This window comes from Myxocyprinus asiaticus, chromosome 29, assembly GCF_019703515.2.
Source record: "Myxocyprinus asiaticus isolate MX2 ecotype Aquarium Trade chromosome 29, UBuf_Myxa_2, whole genome shotgun sequence".
NCBI lineage: Eukaryota > Metazoa > Chordata > Actinopteri > Cypriniformes > Catostomidae > Myxocyprinus > Myxocyprinus asiaticus.
In genome coordinates, this window is record NC_059372.1 from 6,274,694 (window position 1) to 6,294,543 (window position 19,850).

General features: G+C 39.3%; 1 protein-coding gene across 1 annotated transcript; it reads right to left on the reverse strand.

Annotated features, from left to right (window-relative positions):
- Window positions 1-296: 296 nt before the first annotated feature.
- LOC127419639 (OTU domain-containing protein 4-like) lies at window positions 297-19,498 on the reverse strand. Its single transcript, XM_051661201.1, has 20 exons — window positions 19,070-19,498; window positions 17,175-17,258; window positions 15,616-15,666; window positions 15,339-15,385; window positions 10,256-10,328; window positions 10,063-10,144; window positions 9,821-9,968; window positions 8,605-8,662; window positions 8,372-8,495; window positions 8,145-8,209; window positions 7,957-8,057; window positions 6,548-6,660; window positions 6,303-6,441; window positions 5,496-5,619; window positions 5,143-5,230; window positions 4,470-4,534; window positions 2,778-3,669; window positions 2,307-2,483; window positions 2,163-2,203; window positions 297-2,041 (listed from the first exon to the last, which is right to left on the reverse strand). The coding sequence occupies exons 1-20, from the start codon at window positions 19,223-19,225 to the stop codon at window positions 938-940; spliced, it is 3,732 nt and encodes a 1,243-aa protein (XP_051517161.1). The 5' UTR covers window positions 19,226-19,498; the 3' UTR covers window positions 297-937.
- Between the last annotated feature and the right edge of the window lie 352 nt (window positions 19,499-19,850).

Consider the following 19,850-nt stretch of genomic DNA (forward strand, 5'->3'; position numbering starts at 1 on the left):
TCAATATTAAAACAATTCACACACTACCACTTACACAAAACAATGTTGTATCAAAGACACTTGGGTCAGTGATATTGGATGACATCTGTGCTGTGAGCTTTTGGAATAAACTGACTTAAAATTGGAAAGACAAAGGAAAATTCTTTGGCTTTTATTTTTTTGTTGTCCGTGTAAAAAGTACATCTTTGGATCAGCAAATGTATTGATAATAGGCACTCTGTCAACATTCAAGCCACTGATGCCCTCAGTTGAACCTCTAAAGCAGTGGTTCCCAACCCTGTTCCTGGATGCCCCCAAATGCTACACATTTTGGGTATCTCCCTAGTTAAACACACCTGATTCAACTTAGCTAGTCAGTGGAGACTCCAAAATGCTACAGGAACAGCGTTGTGAACCACTGATCTAAAGGATTGTCAGAAGAGGCAGAATTGAGAAGCCCAAACCAATCACACAAAATCCTGGAGTTTTCATGACGTCCATAAATTTTAAGGACAGTTTTACCAGATTCCTTGACAGGAGCTCTGGGAAATATCCATTGAAATATATTCTAAAGCAAGTAAAATTGATATTGCATACTTTTCTGGAAATACTGAACTATTTAATACACTTGTTCCAATGTTTGTGCATTTTGTAATAATTTTTAACTTTCAGTGTGTAATTAGGGCAATGCAGTCTGTGTCTAGCAGGAAAATTTTATTACATTTTATCACAACATCTTTCCAAACCTATTTACATTTTCACTGGGGCTTTGTCAATTCAGAAAAGGTGATTCCAACTTCCTTTGATAAATGAATGTGAAAAACCTGAAGTCAGTTAAAAACATGGGTGACAGAACTAATCAAGTATACCAAAAGCACGAACACGAAATTCAAATGACAGAGTATAGATATCTGATACTGTAAACTGAGAAATGTGTGTATATACAGTGTTATAGTCACTAAAATGTTGACTGTGACCCTACCCTTGGCCCCACCCCTCGCCTCCCATAATGTCCTCCACTGTAAGATGATTGGTTGTCTTTTCTGCCCCGGCCAGCATAATCTTTCCGGCCACGGTGGCCCCTCCCTCTATATCCTCCTCTATCATCTTGGCCACGCCTTCCTTCACTCCTATAGGACTGGCCGCAGAACGACTGTGCAACATTGAGGTCGACATTGGCAAACTCCATTTCTCCAAATGACAATTTATCATGGGGAGAATATGTGGGGATGAGGCGACCAGGCTCATCCGCAATGGGTCTTCGGAGGACACTCTTTTGGAAGACTTCCCCTTGTCTTCCAAAGATTCCATTGGGTAAAGGGGTCACTCCCGCTATGTCTCCTTGCACCGGGCCCATTGGAAAAGGTAGAACAGAACAAGGTCCACCAAAGGGTGGAGGTTCTGTCATCGTCACTGTAACATCCACAGGCTTGAAATCTCCAACACCCAAATGGGGTTGGCCTCCAGGAAAGCAAGGAGTCTTCTGCAAGGACCAAAACTGTGGTGTCATAGACCTTTTGCCATTCTCTTGACCCCTCTCCAGTGGTGAAGGAACAGATTGTAGGACGCCCATCCCACCAGGAGGGCTATGATTTAATGCTTCATGAGGTGCGGGTGGAGGAGGGAAACCAACAGATGAAGATGGATACATATGATTCCCAGAGGTCAGATAGGGTGGGGCTGAAAACTGCTCTGGAGAAACAGTTGGGGGCACCGGGTATGGGCCAGGATAGGTATTTGGATGAGGCATAGACCAGGGCATTGCTGGTCTTGGTGGCCGCTGCACTGGAATGGATGGGGGATGATCATACCCTTCTACCTCTACGGGACCAACAGGACCACTGCCAACTTCCCCTGTTAAGGGGGTGTGACTTTGGTTGTCCAGTAAGCTGTCAGGGGTGGAGCACAAGTTCTGCAAAGGAGATGGGTTGTCTGGTTGCAATGAAGTCACGCTGGGGTAAGTGGGAGGATTAGAGGAAGGAGGCCCTCTAAGGTGCACTTGATAGGCTTGGTACAGAGGAACCAGATACGCCATGGGAGGCCACATCTGCTGAGAGTACGCCTAAAGAAATTTAAGATATTACATTTTATTGTAATTCCAAATTGTTGATGACCTTCAACCAAGCTGAATGTCACAAATATGAAACAACAAACCAAGAAGATACGTTTACAAAAATGCTAACCTTGACCCCGAGGTTGAAGAAGAACCTGAGAACATTGATATCTGAAACAATACAGAATATTTTTCAAAGATCATCTTAACAGGGAACTAGTACTTCTCCCTTCTATCTTCTTTTTACATATATAATTGACAATGTGTTTGTTACCTTGTGGCAGGTCTTCTCCTTTTCGGGAGAGGGAAAAGGGGGGCAGTGTTTCCATCTCCCCCTTCTCGTTCTGGGGGAATCCTGGATATAGCGGGTCCTGAAGGAACCGAGACCACTGGAGATGAGGGTAGGGGAGTTGAGTGGGCTGGGACAGGTGCTCGGGAACAGGTGGTACTCCTGACGGGCAAGAAACATCAAGTGAGAAAACTTAAGAGCCTATCATAATGTGATAAGAAAAGTGTCCATAAAGTAAACATGAAAACAGCATTCACAATCCCAATGGTTTCCCAGTTCTTAATTATTCTTTTTTAAATCAATCAATATTTGCTATTATTGCCCTAACCTTGACTACATTAAGATTAACCTGCTTTAAATTACTGTGTGAGCTATTGGCAAGATTTTAGAAAGGCAGAAATACCTACAAAAGCAGCCTCAAGGGTAGGGTAAAAACAGGCAGAAAAATACACTTACCTGAAGCAGATATGGCCAGAGATTCACTTGTGCATGACACTGATGCATTGAGTGAGGACTGAGGTGTGGCCAAAGGTGGAGCATGTGTGGGGCCAGAAGATGGAGAGATGGAAGTAGGATGGGCAAGAGGTGTTTGCATGAGAGCAATAGGAAGGTCTACAGTTGATTGAACACAGGATTGAGCACTGCCTACGTTGGCAGGAAGAGTGGCAGAAAACAGGTCTGGGGCATCTACTATAGGGGCAGTTACCTGAACTGGTGCAGTGGTAGTGGTAGAGACAGGTATTACAGAGGCAGGTACGAAGGGTGGGGCAGAGATAGAGGGCAGGGCAGTTTGAATCGGAGGCATGGCTTCAACAGGGGCATTTGGGGCTGAGACAGAGGGGGCTGGAGTAGTTTCTTCCACAGTGGTGGGGGGTATAACTGGGGTAACTCGGGCGAGGGCTGCAGAAGTAACGGGGGTAGTTTGAAATGGACCCTGAGTGGGTTGGGAAGAACCAGGGGGAAGTACAGGTTTGGGCAGGGCTGTAGTAGGTACTGGAGCAGTTACTGCTGAGGGTCGGGTAGGTTTGGAGGCAGGGGCAGGAGTGGTAACCGAGACTGCCGTTGCAACAGGGATGGCGTGTGAAGGGGTATGAATTTTCACTGGTGTAAGCTGATTGGTGTCAGAGCTCTGAGCAAGACCAGTCTGAGGTTCAACTGGGGTCATTTTAATAGCCTTAGGAGCATACTGAGCTACACTAGGGGCAGTAGCAGAAACAGCGTGAGATGGAGCTGGGGCAGTTTTGGTGGCAGAAGAAGCAGCAACAGCAGAAGTTAAAGGAGTGGCAGGGGTAGATTTCTCCTTAGTTGGGGGAGAAGATCTTTGCTCTGGTTCTTCAGAAACCCTTCTCTGGAACAAAGTAAAAACAAAGGATCAGCTTAAACTGCTCTGTGAAGTCCTTTGCCATGAATCCACATAAACTCACTGATGAAATGCTGGAAGATCAGCTCTGACTATTTGCCAGCTTGAGGAGTTGCAACAATCCCACTGCCAACATGCCAATGAAAAGTTCAGCACTGATGCTATGTGTGAACAAAGCCGAAACTTTAATAAGTTACACATGTGAAAGGTTAGGATGCTCTGACATTAGAAGACTGTTATTAGAGTTTTAACCAATTACAAAATTCTAAAGAAGCTGATGTAATTACTCCACAACATTTACTTGTAGGAAAACAGTTTTTGGTGCTGGTGCATGAATGGTAGCAATACCCGCAACAGCTGGTGAGAATAACAGATGTGGTAACTTTACTGGAAAAGTTAATCCGTTAATTTCACGTCAATTGAACAGGTTTCATGTGTGAAAGTGTCTGATAATCTGAGGGGTAGCAAAATATATGCTGTGAGTAGCAATGTATTGCAGTGGAAATTGAGCATAATGTACAGGTCTGAATCAGTAGAGTTCACACAGGACGAGTTTTTGCATCCATTTGTAATGTTTTGGTATTGTTTTTCTGTGTAAACATTCGATAGACGGATGTCTCTGATTGTTCCAATGCGTCTATGCGGTGGTTTTAAGATGCCATGTCAAGTTAAAAGAACTTTCATCTCAAGACACCTGCTTTCTGTCTCATTTGTTGTGCTGCGTCTAGCTTTTTTTAACGCCCCCTAAAAGCTACACTCTTTTTTTTAAAGTGCTCAATGTAACTCACCCCATGTTTTTTTTCAACATTGCTCTTTTGTTTCTGGACAAGCTTCTGGGGTGCTGCTTTGAGGTCTAAAAAAACAAAAACCAACATGGATGACAATGATTTCACTTATAAAGAAAAAATAGACACCTGGGGTGCTTCTCATTTCTGAAATTGTGCATCCTCGTTTCCTTTCCTTGCTTCCTTTCCTGGAAAGGAAGGATGGAAGGAAACAAGGACAGAGGAATCTAAGGAAGATGTTTCTGTAAAATGTCCTGCTCACTCATGCGTCACTTCAGAGCGCCGTCTCTGCGCAGCTGCATTACATCGGAGCACTTCCCATTTTTGTTGAAACTTGATAAATTGATATTTTCATTACAAAACCTAGTAATTCAAAATGCACAGTTAAAGTATGTGACAATTATGGTTTATTTAAACTGCAAAGGTTAAGCATGAATTAAAACTGTTGTGTCAGATGTGAAGGTGGAGGGGAATTTGTGCGGTCCAGTGTTTCCTCGTTCATGCGTCCTCGGTCCTCGCCTCCTCGTGATGCATTTAGCGAATTGATACGTCCTTCAAACTGGCGGACTTTGATCGGTTTCCAGGTCACGGGCTCGAGGACAGAGGAGCGAGGAAGCAAAATCTGGGAAATGAGAAGCACCCCTGGATTTAAAGAGGGCAGCACAGCACTCCTCACCTGTCTCCGAGAGATACTCCTTCTGTTGTTTCTTCCGAGAGCTTCTCTTCTCTCCTCCCTCTCCTCTCTTTGTGACCTCAGCTGTGGCCTGAACACAAAGAAAATGATTACAGTAAAATTATACACATATGTATCTTTGTTATTCGTGCAGAGGGGACAAATTTACTTTCTTAAGTAATGTCTCTAGTCTTATTGTGCAGAATTCATAAGTGAACATCATTCTGTTCATTTCCAGCTGAATAATGTGTTTTGCTTAGAAATACAAAACATTATGGAAGTTAAATGCACTGTGAATGATGTTTCATGTTGACCTTGAGGGTATGCAAGTGTGTGCACGTGTATGCTTGCTTTACCGTCTGGGTGCTTGCTCCGAGTGAGGGGAAGTTGTTTTCGTCTTTGTGCAGAAGTTCTAGAAGAACGCTCTCTTGTTCCTCCTCTGGAACTATATACACTGGACTACTGAACTGATCTGATTTCCTTAAATAAACACAAACAAATCATAAAAAAATGAGGAAGTCAAACTCAAACTGTATCTGCAAACAACTGTCAATCAATGTTTGCACTAGTGGTATACAGATTTATCGGCCAGGGCTGCGTTTCCCAAAAGCATCGCTAGCTTAAAGTTGATCGTAGAGGCCACTGACGCCAATGGTTCGGTCTACTTAGGCTTATGATGCTTTTGGGAAACACTGCCCAGGCCGATTGATCATTTGCTATTTGGCCATATTGAGATTATCAGCATCGGCCAATAACTGTGTCCACTTGGTCAATTTCAAAATCTACCAACAGCCTTGTCCATGGATAGACATTTTATTTTGAAATATTTTTTAGTACATAGTGTAAAATAAATGTTTATTGAAGCAACTGTATTCACATCATGAAACTGTATTACATCATATGTATACCTCTATTATGTAGGCCGTCGGTCACCATACTCTCTAGACATCAGTATCAAAATCGGCATAAAATAAAACTCATATCGTTTGACAACAGGTTTACACCAAAAATAAAGTGTCCTTAGCGTCTTTAAAGATTCCTTATACTGTAAAGTGTAATTGGCTTCTTTCTACACATAACGAGACACATAACATGGAAATTCAAATTCAGATTATGTTTGTATGTCTGTCTTCTATTTTTAAATACAGAAAGGTGACACACACCTAAACTTCATGCTCCGCCCACTCGGCTGGTCATCTGCGGTGGTTTGCAGAGGCAAGGAGTGCTGTCTGTGTACATGACCACTGGGTGCAGAGTGCGGCACTGATTTGCTGGACTTCTGTCCCCCTCTGCTGTCCCATTCTACATGAAGATCCAGAACAATGAGTATATGTGTATGTATGTGTGTGTGTGTGTTTGAGAAAGGTGATTTCATTTAGGTGTGCATGTGCGTTTCATTTGACCATACCGGAGAACGTGTTCTCGTTGTGTGCAGCATGTCTTTTGCCCTTTTCTGACACCGACTGCCAAGACTGAGGTTCTTCAGACGGAAGACGCAAATTCAACAACGGCACGGTATGTCTGCACACACACACACACAGTATGATATACATAAGATTGTTAACAGATCAGCTTAACAAGTTAAATTCTAAACAAAGCAAACTAAGTTTTACATACTCATAGTAACAAAATAACTTTTTTCATTGCATACAATTTACAATTGTTTTGTCAGACCAGAAACGCAGCCTAATAACTCCGCCTCTTCCACCAAGTACGGCAAGCCGCAAGCGCTGAGTGCATGAAGTGTGCAAGAACACTCCAAACTCCGTTTTGACGGTTGAAGAAGTGCATAATCCGGTTTCTCATAGTACACTTCTTTTTGTTGCATTTTCACTGTTAACATACTACTTGTACTACTTGCACTTTAAAATGGCATAGAATAATGCAGAAGTGTGCAGTTTAGGACACCTATAGTATACTGTATACTGCCTACTATTTATTTTAATGGAATCTGAATGTACACAGTTTACAATGAAACTAGCATACTGCGCACATACTCATAGTATACACTGTATACTGCCTACTCTTTTTGAAATGGTATTTGAAAGTGCAGAGTATGCAATAATACTAGCATACTACTTATAGTATACTGTATAGTTCTTACTACTTTTAAAATGGTAATTGAAAGTGCAGAGTATACAACGAAACTAGCATACTGCGCACATACTCATAGTATACACTGTATACTGCCTACTATTTTTAAAATTGTATTTGAAAGTGCAGAGTATGCAACGATACTATCGTACTGCTTACATACTAGCAGTATACTGTATAATACCTACTTCTTTTAAAATGGTATTTGAAAGTACACAGTATGCAACGATACCAGCATACTGCTTACATACTCATAGTATACTGCCGACTACTTTTAAAATGGTATTTGAAAGTGCAGAGTATACAGCCATACTAGCATACTGCTTACATACTCGTAGGATACTGCCTACTATTTTTAAAATTGTATTTGAAAGTGCAAAGTATGCAACGATACAAGCATACTGCTTACATACTCATAGTATACTGTATACTGCCTACTACTTTTAAAATGGTATTTTAAAGTACACAGTATGCAAAAAAACTAGCATACTGCTTACAGGTACACTCATCGTATACTGTATAATACCTATTATTTTTTAAATGGTATGCTAAAGTACTCAGTATGCATCGATAAAGATTTCAAACAGAAGCATTCTAAATTGTTTTCCATGCATATAAGACATTTGCATACTGCATACTACTTTGTCTCTTTCAAAAATAGTAAGTAGTATGCCATTCCGAATATTGCTACCCAAACAAACAACACAATAGGACAACACATACTGCTTGCCGAGTTCCTCAATGAATACGGTGACTGGCCCGTTGTCAGGACTGACTTCCTGAACGTAAGCGCTATAGAAGCGATTACTGCCACTCAACTGCACCTGAGACAGACGAAGGAGAAAACCTTATCAATCTTGTTTTGTACACATAACCACACATACTCAGAGAAACATACACACACTGCTTACTTTGCACTTGTCTCCAACCGAATACTGCATCCCTGCAGCCATGCAGAAATCTCGCTTTTGCTGAACTAGAAACACACAATCTGTCAGCATACTTCATATAGTATGTAGTATCACATACTATGGCATTGTCTCAGTTTATCAGAGAAATAAGCAATTATTAAAATAGATTCCGTTAATTAACCAAAATAATAACTAAACTGTAAAACAAAAACAAATATGTGACGTACGCCGTTTAGAACGAAGCCACACATCGTACTCAACGTTCCTGTACAGGGCGGGGCTTAGGGACTTTTGTGCCTTAGTGGACAGAAAGCCACGCCCCCCTCCTCGAGAATGGCCCCTCCCACGACCCTGAAGCACATAGATACTTACTCACAATATCATGCTTCAAAGTAAAGATCTGAACAGCATCAGAAATACTGAAACGATGATGTAAATCATCAAGAGAAAGAATAATCACTCTTTGTGGCTGTTTGCTGTTCATCCCATTGGTGGTCTTTTCCCTGGCTTCATTGGACCTAGTAAAACAAAACGCACACAAAATGTAGACTCAAGACTTGTTAAAGACAACATGAAATGGTATTCGCAATGCATTTAACTTTAGTAACGTAGGTTCGAAACCACATTCTTAACAACAAACAGTGGCAAGAAAATGTATGTGAACCCTTTGGGATTACCTGCATTTATGTGTAATTTGTCTTAAAATCTGGTTTGATCATCAAAGTTACAATAATGAACAGAAAACAATCTGTTTTAACTTATTACACACAAATTATTGTATTGTTCTTGTACATACTGAATACATCATTCAAACATTTACAATGTAGGTTGGGAAAAAGTATGTGAACCCTTAGGCTAATGACGTCAACAAAAGCTAATTAGAGTCAGGAGTTGGCAAACCTGGCATCTAATTAATGAAATTAACATTGGAGGTGTGGGTTAGAGCTACTTTGACAGAAAACATTATGAGTTTGGTATTCACAAGAAGCATCTGCTGATGTGGACCATGCTTTGAAAAAAGAGATTTCAGAAGACCTACGATCGCAAATTGCTGCTTTGCATAAAGCTGGAAAGGGTTACAAAGTTATCTCAAAGAGATGAGATATTCATCTGTCCACAGTTAGACAAACTGTCTATAAATGGAGATGATTTAGTACTGTGGGTGCTCTCACTAGAAGTGGCCGTCCAGCTAAGATGACTCAAAGGACACACCGCAGAATGCTCAATGAGGTAAAAAAGAACCATAAAGTGACAGATAAAGACTTGAAGGAATCATTGGAACTGGTTAACATCTCTGTTCATGAGTCTACTATATGGAAAACATTAAACAGGCATGGTGTTCATGGCAGGACACCACGAAGGAAGCCGCTGCTTTCCAACAAAAACATTGCTGCATGCCTGAAGTTAGCCAAAGACCACCTTGACACTCCAAACACTACTGGGAAAATGTTTTGTGGACTGATGAAACTAAGGTTGAACTGTTTGGGAAGAACACATTTTATGACCAATTAATGCAAAAAACCAGCTAATTCCAAAGGGTTAACATATTTTTCTTGCCACTGTATAATTTCCCTCTGATTTTAGAGGTCATTAACAGCCTGCCCCAAAATAACACTGTCCCAATAACATAGTGACATGAAGGGTTTTCACAGTTTTCAACATATACATTTATGTACCAGAAATCTTCCTCCTCCAGGTCGGACTCTTCGCTGCTCTTGCATTGCTCTGAGTCCAGTCTGTCTCTTCCTCTTCCTCTCACACACGATGCTAAAACGCCACGCTCGACACCACACACACGATCATACAGCAGCTCATATAGGATAGCTACGAGACGTAAAGATGCAAAAAGAGACAGAGTGAGACAGCGTTAACTCAACAGATAAAGAAGAACCCCAAATCTCCTCATTACGTCACTCACATTGACATACAGCAGCACTTTTTTCAAACGATTGACGGTAAACACTATCGTAATGGTTTCCATTGAGGAAACATAGTCGCACCTGAAAGAGAAAAAGATCTCCAGAAGTTATGCTGATTTTTTCCATGATTAAAATATTTGTGGTGTATTAATGGATCATCAGCATGTTTAGCATGTGAATGTTTATCAGCACCTTATAAGGGAAGCCGTTCTCTGTGATGTGGACGGGGGGTTGATCAGGCTCCTGGAAAATAACGAAATCATGCCTGGAAGAAAATCAAATTGCATTGTCAGCAATCGAACCCCTTTCATATCAAACAAACAGCCTAGTTCTAAATAGGGCTATTTATCGAAAAAAAATCGAAATCACGATATGACCTTGTGCGATATTAAAATCGCAAAGTGCTGCGATTTAATAAAATAAATAAACAGTCTGCTCGCTTCAAAGTTTATTTGCTCTGCTCTGTCCAGTCTATATTAAGTTAGAGCACTATTACAGTGTTTGCAGAGCAGTTCTGTGCTTCACAACTCCATCTCATGCTTAGAGTAGAGGTTTTTATTATCATCTGCGTTGGCAGTATCTCAGTCTCCGCCAGACACAGGTATCATAATAATAATGCAGAATACAAGATGGGGTGTAATTCAAACATCTATTAAATGATTCCTGAGCAAACAGCATTAAAAGTAGCACTTGTAGAGTCCAGAAACATGCGCTCTTCCTCCATTTCTCCTGTCACGAGAGCGTGTGGCCATTACTACACTCCCAGCGGCAACATGTGAAAGCGGAAATAATATTACCAACATCCAACAAAACGAAAAGGAACGAACGTACATATAATAAATCTATATAAAATATTTAGATATAATAATGAAAATAATTAAATGAAATGGTGACAAACTAACCAAAACTTTCACTTTAAAGGTGCTGTAAGTGATTTTAGCGTTCTGAAGCATTCACATGACTGAGCTGTTGAATTAGCCACGCCCCCTCATTCCAAAACCCCACCCTCCAAAGGTAATTTTGAGACCAAAACAGAGCAAAAAAAGCAGCACTGAATGTTTCTGTGGCTGTTAAATTCAACAGTGGCACAACAGCGCCCTCAACTGACAAAAATGATGAATCATAGCCTCAATGATCCACTTCAAATACAACACTATGAGAACGAGCAAAATGATTGACAGGTGAAAAGCGTCAATGTCCGTGGATCACGGACACATATTTATTTGCTGTTTAGAAAGTCTACAGCTGTCACAGAGACCGGTGAGATATCTCACAACACTTATTTCATTAATATCTTTCAGGGAGTAGGAATATTTTTTGCATATTTTCCATTAAAAAATAAATTGCTTACAGCACCTTTAAGTTTAATTACACCAATGGGTGATCAGTTCAACTTCAGTTTGACATTAAAGGAATGTTCCAGGTTCAATACAAGCATGTGTGGAATAATGTTGACTACTACAAAGATTTATTTTGATTTAAATCGCAATCGCATTGTTTTTCGAAATAATCACGATATGAATTTTTGTTCAAATCGTGCAGCCCTAAATGTAATCAAATTACATGAAATGTCGATTAATTCATCTAATTAATCCCATATATCAAAATGTGCTGAGAAAGGCCCCCAAAAAGATAATGCAATATATAATAATCAAATATAATACATACAATAATTCAGATTCGATTCAAAAGCTCTCGATTCGATTCCGATTTCAATCCGATATCAATTCATATGGGTATATTTCAGTTATAACGTCCCTTTTGCTTATGAAATAAATGATCTCCCAGCTAATGCTGTTAATTATACAGGGAACCTTCTAACTAGGTACATTTATAATAAATAATAATACATTTTACTAATTATATTTTATTTGTTATTCATTATTTTGGGCACATTTTGGCTTTTTAAAAATGAACAAATCCATGTATTCAATCAATAAATATTATATTTCATATATTGTTTTTTGGTTACATGTTTATTGTTAAATTGCATAATTTGTATTATTTATTTACATTGATTTGTTGAACGTGCTAAAAGCGGTACTGTCTCTTTAAGAAAACCGGCATTTCTGTAAAGAGCGTCTGTAGATAAACGCATGATAACAAGAGTGGCTTTATCTCATCTGTGCCATGCGTAATTTGAATTGTTTATTTTTTGTTGTTTTTGATCAACAACTGATGGTAAAGAACAGACAGGAGACGTTATTCAATGACAAGTCGGTTGCGTGGATATTGTACCAGTTGCCAAATATATACATTTTAGTCGCATAGCGCAAAATTTGGTTGCTTATGAGAGTGATTTCCTCTCACTGTGTTGAGGGTTGCGCATAGAGTAAAAGATTGATCTTGGGATTTAAGAATCGGTATCGAGATCCTTCAAATGAAGATCTAGATTCATCGGAAAATCTATATTTTTACCCACCCCTAGCAAAGACATTACATTATCATATATCATCATATTATCATCAATAGCTACCAAAATGGCTTTCAATTTATTGTTTGTTTTATTTCCATATCATTGACCATGAGCCTATCTACCGTCAACAGCGATCTATTTCACAGTAAGGTTTATCAATCTGTCTGAATTAGACTAGACCTGTTTTCAAAAGACACATCTTCGCTATTTTTGTTGGTCTATGTACACATGGGTCCGACGGATGCTTTGGAGCATCGCATTTAACTGGCTTTCAGCATCTTGTGTATTTTAGGACACTCCTTATGATAACTGCATTCAGAGTTGTGCTCCATCTAGCTGTCTTTGAACCCAAAAAACACATCCTGCTGTGTCCTTTACTCATTTGTACTGCCTAGTGATGCTTCATTAGTGAAAGATTCAGTCTTTCTGAACGACTCTTTTAAGTGAACGAATCTCTCTCGTTCACCTCCATACACTGACTAATTTTCATCATTCACTGACGTCTCTCCTTTTCGAAGCCAAGGAGCTCTACTGCTTTACATGTCTGTAAAGACTGACTTTATCACGAGCCAATAGCATTCACCCGCTGAACGAATAAACCCCTTCACTGAACCAGTCGGCCATTTGAGTCAATGGCGTTCAACAAGGAGAGAAAGAGGTGAAATGCACAAAACATAATCCCCAATTTTGAATGTATAAAAATGACTGAAGACCATACAGTAATAAGGACATGAAATATGAATGGAAATGTTGTGGTTTGGTGCACAGTGAAAGATATTATTAGGCTTTTCTTGAAATGTTTCTATGTCTTGGTAAAAGTTAAGCCCAGCAATTGACAAAATATTGGAAAAATAAGACTTGCCATTTATGGTGAAAATGGTTATTGTGTTTAATCTATCATTTTTAAGTGTCTTCGTACATTTGTAGACTTCGTACATTTTTAAAGACGAGCCAATAACATTCGAGAGCAGGCTGTGAAGGAGCATATCATTGGTTTTAACCACTGAATGTAATGGTGCACTCATTTGCGAACAAGATGAATGAGTCAGTCACCATGAATGAGGATTAGCCGAATGAAAGGAGCTGCATGTCGTTTGTTCAGTTCGTCAATCTTGTTAAACAATAAAAGGGGCCGGATTAATTATAATTAAAAGTGACTGCCACACATTACAATGACATGCTGTATGAACGTTATTGAAACTCATAATTATTTTGTAGGCTAGTATTGTTGTTTTTCTTTATATAGCTTGATAAACAGTCATACTGTTCACAATATGACAGATATGCTTTTGTTGTCATTTGGGGGGGGGGGGGGCGCTTATGATGCTTAAACACTCTGCAGTACTGAAGTCTCTTAGTAGAATTGTAAACACTTAAATCTTAATTAAGGATAATTAGACTTGTTCTGAACGTGAATGAATGCTTTCGGTTCAATGCTAATCATTAAAAGAGGTAATTTGACAGGGGGCCTGGGTAGCTCAGTGGTAAAGACGCTGGCTACCACCCCTGGAGTTCGCTAGTTCGAATCCCAGGGCGTGCTGAGTGACTCCAGCCAGGTCTCCTAAACAACCAAATTGGCCCGGTTGCTAGGGAGGGTAGAGTCGGACTGAGGCGAATCACTACGCGACCATAAGGACTTAAAAGCACATTGGGAATTGGGCATTCCAAATTGGGAGAAAGAAAAAAAAAAAAGGAGGTAATTTGGCGCAATCTACAGGCGTAAAGGCGTAACTTGATGAATGGATGAATCTGAACAAATACTCACATCTTTAGCATCTTTTTGGTGACTGGAATCAAATAATTTAAGTCACTGAAATTAATCAAAATCATCACCACTAGCTCAGTGGCAAAGACGCTGGCTACCACCCCTGGAGCTCGCTAGTTCGAATCCCAGGGCATGCTGAGTGACTCCAGCCAAACTGGCCCTGTTGCTAGGGAGGGTAGAGTCACATGGGGTAACCTCCTCGTGGTTGCTATAATGTGGTTCGTTCTTGGTGGGGCGCGTGGTGAGTTGTGCGTGGATCCCGCGGAGAATAGCGTGAAGCGTCCACATGCGCTATGTCTCCGTGGTAACACGCTCAACAAGCCACGTGATAAGATGCGCGAATTGACGGTCTCAGACGCGGAGGCAACTGAGATTCGTCCTCCGCCACCCGGATTGAGTCACTACGCCACCACCAGGACCTAGAGCGCACTGGGAATTGGGCATTCCAAATTGGGTGAAAAAGGGGAAAAATCTAAAAAAATCATCACCACTAGTACTGCCCGCTGTCGTAAAATGTTGTTTGTCGCCTGTACAACTGTGTGTTACCTGTACATTTGGAGTTGTGCTTATTGCCCCCTGCTGACTGCCAGTCGCAAAAACATGAGGCTTGAAATGTTCCGTTGGAAGTAAAATTCCTTATTACAGAATTTCCATATGGTCAGGAGGCATGATTAATTGCAGGTTTTTTTTTAACCCTTTAATTTTTATATAATGAATTGCACAGAATGAACGCGTTAAATTGACAGCCTTATAAGGTGGACAATGGGTGCACAACACAACCAAATTAGCAAGGCAAATAAAAGATAAAAACACAACCTAAATAAGCCACAACGCAACAAAATTTCCATTGTGCTGTGGTTTTTCCGTTGTGTTATGGCTTTATTTTGTTGTGTTGTAGCTTTAATTCCATTGTTTTTTATTTTATTTTATTTGCTTTACTAATTTGGTTGTGTTGTGCACTTCTCTGCCACCGTAGCCTTAGGTCGAAACATGTAAATAATCAAAACTAAGTAGTAGATGTCATCACAAAAGAGGCACAGTTTTCAGCTTTAAAATACGCAGATAAAAGGCATACATTAATGTTGTATTCTCACTTATAGAGCTCAGCCAAAGCAGTGATCTCCACTTGTCCAACCCAGCTCTACACGGACAGAAGAAAACAAGAAAACAGACTGATAATGTTTACATTTTAATTTTAAATTAGTCTGTAAAATGACAAACTCACTAAAATTCATATTTTGTTATAAGAGACTGAATTTAATCTATGTTCATATATGGAGCTAAAGCACTTTTCAAGAATATCTGCTAAAAATGGTTTAAATGTAAAGCTGTGTCTGGGATATTTGAAGTCTTGTGTATTCCAGGTGTTACCTGAGGGTCCTGCAAATTCAACAGGTATTTCTCAAAATCGCCTTCGATAAACTACACACAGATGCAAAAAATAAACAAACAAATAAGTAAAAATACATCAAGTCTTATTCACTAGAGTAATACACAGAGATCATATCAACCAGTCATAAATGACACTGATGCTATGTTTGGAGAGGAATACTAGCGCACAGCATACTATAGTGTATATACCCTCCTGAGACCCGAATGTGACTGATGTGTACATTTTCCATTCCCCTTTTTGATTTGTAACTATTAGCCCATAAGAAACATGCAAAAAAAACAAAAAACATTTCAACCAAAAAATGTTCCTAAAAATGTATGTCCTCATATGTGGACAGCGGGACTAAGTTGTGAAATTTGTTATAATTTTTAATCAAATTGTTTATTATGTTTCCAGGAGTGGTTATTCATGTTTTTGAGACGTTACAGACATTAAATCAGAAATTAGCATAAATAATTCTGATTCAAAGTATCATCCAATCACTGCCAACCATGTTAAAATAAAATGATACCTTATAAATTCTGAATCTATGTGCTGATTGACATTGTCCCATGTCTGCCAAACGCTGAGTGATTCAAACATCATCTGCAGCCTGAAACTGAACTTTTGGTCAGATTTTAGGAGTGAACGCACTTAACTGCATAGAAAAGTTATAGGATGCTCGCTTGCTCCCTCTTTAGTGAATGACTTAACCTCCAGTGTGCTGTCTGTCTGCACTGGTCTCAGAACAGTTCAAAGTGCACCTTATTTTCATCCTAACTCAATTAAAAAGCCTCTGAAAGCAACATTTTCCAGCTTTTGGATGAACCCATTGACTCACAAAGTGAAAATGCACAGTAAATATTTTAAGGAAAATGAGCCTATAGTCCACATACATGGCCATTGTCTTTAACAGCATGTCGTTTCACGAAAAATCGATGACATTTTAAAAATGGCATGTCGGATGAAACTAGAGACCCTACTCTTTTGACTCAAACAGGTTTCAATGTAAAAACTTAATTAGGCTTCTTACCAGATGTAGTTGTGTTGCCGTTTCTCCCAAAGACAAACTCCGCTGAGATCAGCACCATGTTGTTTTATCACAAAGTGTAACCCTTTAATGACAGCCGAGCGTCTTCTGAACTGAAATCGGTCGGTTTAAATGAAATTAAATTATGCATAGCCTATAGCGAAGGCAAAACGTAATGTCCACGCATGTGGACGCGGGGTCTCAGGAGGATACTTTGTATACTGTGTACTATTTTGTTTCAAACAGTAGTATGCTACATTGTTGTCATATGACTTAATTCGGAGATTAAATTATTATATTTAATCTCAGAAATGGTTATTTTGCATTTTAAACCTTATTTCTGACCAATAAAATAACGAGTTCAGAAATAAATGTGTTCTACTGTATACTGTGCATTTTGGCAAATTTAGGTCATCCAGGTACAAGGTGCACAGTATACATACTGCAAAAATAGTAGTAAATAAAGTAGTATGCTATTCCAAATGTACCCATATTTAAAATGTTTTCTGCAGAGATGAATAATCTCACCAGCTCATAAGTAGACCTGTTCTGTCTCAGATACTTCACACACGCTGCCCGGACTTGTGTGTGTAAACTCTGGCAATGCAGCACCTGTGAATATAAACCACACACACAAATACACACCTGTCATTCTGTGCACTCTTTATATTAACTAACGACTTAAACATAATAAACCGTGTGTCATCAGTTAGTATTGTGAGGCTGAATCAGACACATTCAAATGGTATTACACTGCATGAGGGTGCGGACAATCAGCTGTTATAACAAGAAAAACAGGTTTACGGAAACAGGAAGTGCTAAATCTATTTACTCTGTGAATGTCAGCTTCATAAGTGATGATTCAGTAACATCTTTCATAATGCTTCATTTAATTATTCAATTTAGATTAATAGGGGGTTTCAAAATAATAATTCATTTAATAAACCTTTCACCTAACATAATACTGACAACATCTAATCTGTAATTATAGTTATAACACTGTGTATTTTAGTAATTTCCTGCAGGCATTTATAAACCAGAAACATGTCAATTACCTTAATATAATACACCATCCATCTATCATAATTTGAGAAATGAACGGCAAAGAAACCCGACAATATCGTTATTAGATAACTGTGCAAATGTTTAGTTAATGTCCTTTAAAGTTTAATTAGATCGTGTGCATGTCTTTTTGAAGCATATAATACTACACTGGTGGCCAAAAGTTTGGAATAATGTACAGATTTTGCTCTTATGGAAAGAAATTGGTACTTTTATTCACCAAAGTGGCATTCAACTGATCACAATGTATAGTCAGGACATTAATAACATGAAAAATTACTATTACAATTTGAATAAAATGTCAGAACTTCTTAAACGACTTCAAAGATTTCTCATCAAAAACTCCTCCACGTGCAGCAATGACAGCTTTGCAGATCCTTGTTATTCCAGCTGTCAGTTTGTTCAGATACTCAGGTGACATTTCACCCCACACTTCCTGTAGCACTTGCCATAGATGTGTCTGTCTTGTTGGGCACTTCTCACGCACCTTACAGTCTAGCTGATCCCACAAAAGCTCAATGGGGTTAAGATCCATAACACTCTTTTCCAATTATCTGTTGTCCAATGTCTGTGTATCTTTGCCCACTCTAACCTTTTCTTTTTGTTTCTGTTTCAAAAGTGGCTTTTTCTTTGCAATTCTTCCCATAAGGCCTGTACCCCTGAGTCTTCTCTTTACTGTTGGACATGAAACTGGTGTTGAGCGGGTAGAATTCAATGAAGCTGTCAGCGGAGGACATGTGAGGTGTCTATTTCTCAAACTAGAGACTCTGATGTACTTCTCCTTTTTAGTTGTACATCTGGTCTTCCACATCTCTTTCTGTTCTTGTTAGAGCCAGTTGTCCTTTGTCTTTGAAGACTGTAGTGTACACCTTTGTATGAAATCTTCAGTTTTTTGGCAATTTCAAGCATTGTATAGCCTGTATTTTTACATTAATTTAATTATTTACACCAGTAATGTCCTGACTATACTCTGTGATAAGTTGAATGCCACTTTGGTGAATAAAAATGCCAATTTCCTTCCGAAACAGCAAAAAATGTACATTATTCCAAACTTTTGGCCACCGGTGTGTATACAAATGAAAAAAAATAATAATTATAATAAAGTAAATGCCAGAGTTGATGTTAGGATAACCAGCTCAAAAATACTCCATTTTATAGCAAACCGTATTATTTGAGTCATTAATGGGATAAAAAGAGTTCAAAGTTTAATTCCATTTACATGCTTTAAAAACATGATAAGACGTTTAAAGCAGTTTGGGGAAGTTTAACCTGCATTTAAATGGCCATAGTTATTTTTTTATTATTATTAAAATCATGACAGACTAAACTGGGATTATAAAGATCAGGATCGATCTTCTGACCTGTTCTGCCACGGCCCTGAACAGACACGACCCGTCCTTGGCGATCTTCTTGCGGTAGAAACCCTGCGAGCGCAGGTACTCGTCCATGCGGCACTCGTGCGTCCTGTCGCCGGTCTGCCCCGGCTGCGCGTCCGCTGATGCCGTCCGGAGCTCCATGACGGTTCACTCTACAGTATATAACTCCAATAAAGCAATCTATATGAATTACCTAACCATCCCTGCACTCCAGCTCATGCATGAATCCTGGTGTACTGGATTTACTGGATTCACTTTTGATTTAGGTGCAAAAGTTTTCGAGTCCTGCAGCTCAGATGCACATATATTACACACTAAATAAGCGACGATGAAAAGCGTTGTTCCAGTTGATAAGAGGGGTTGTAAAGCAGACAAATGTGCAGTTTTGTGATCTGACACCACCAATAATGTCCAGGTGAGAAAATGAAAGGAACTAAGTGAGTTTCAGGAGACTCTGGGAGATGTAGGCGATAAAGGAAGTGAAACTACACAGCCCATGCTGCATCTACTACAATTATAAGGAGCAGGAATGCAAGAGAAAGTTGTAAATAAATAATATATAATGACTTTCTATAAGTTAAATTAATAAATACTTAAAAAACTAAAATGTAAATATATTTTTTAGTGTATGAATTGGGGGTACAAGTAGAACATTTAGTAGCAAAAGTATCAAAGTTGCTTATGAGAATCTCTTCCACAGCTCACTAATTTGTCCTTCAAGATCACAAAAATACAGAAATGTGTAATTATGCTGCATGATTGCCAA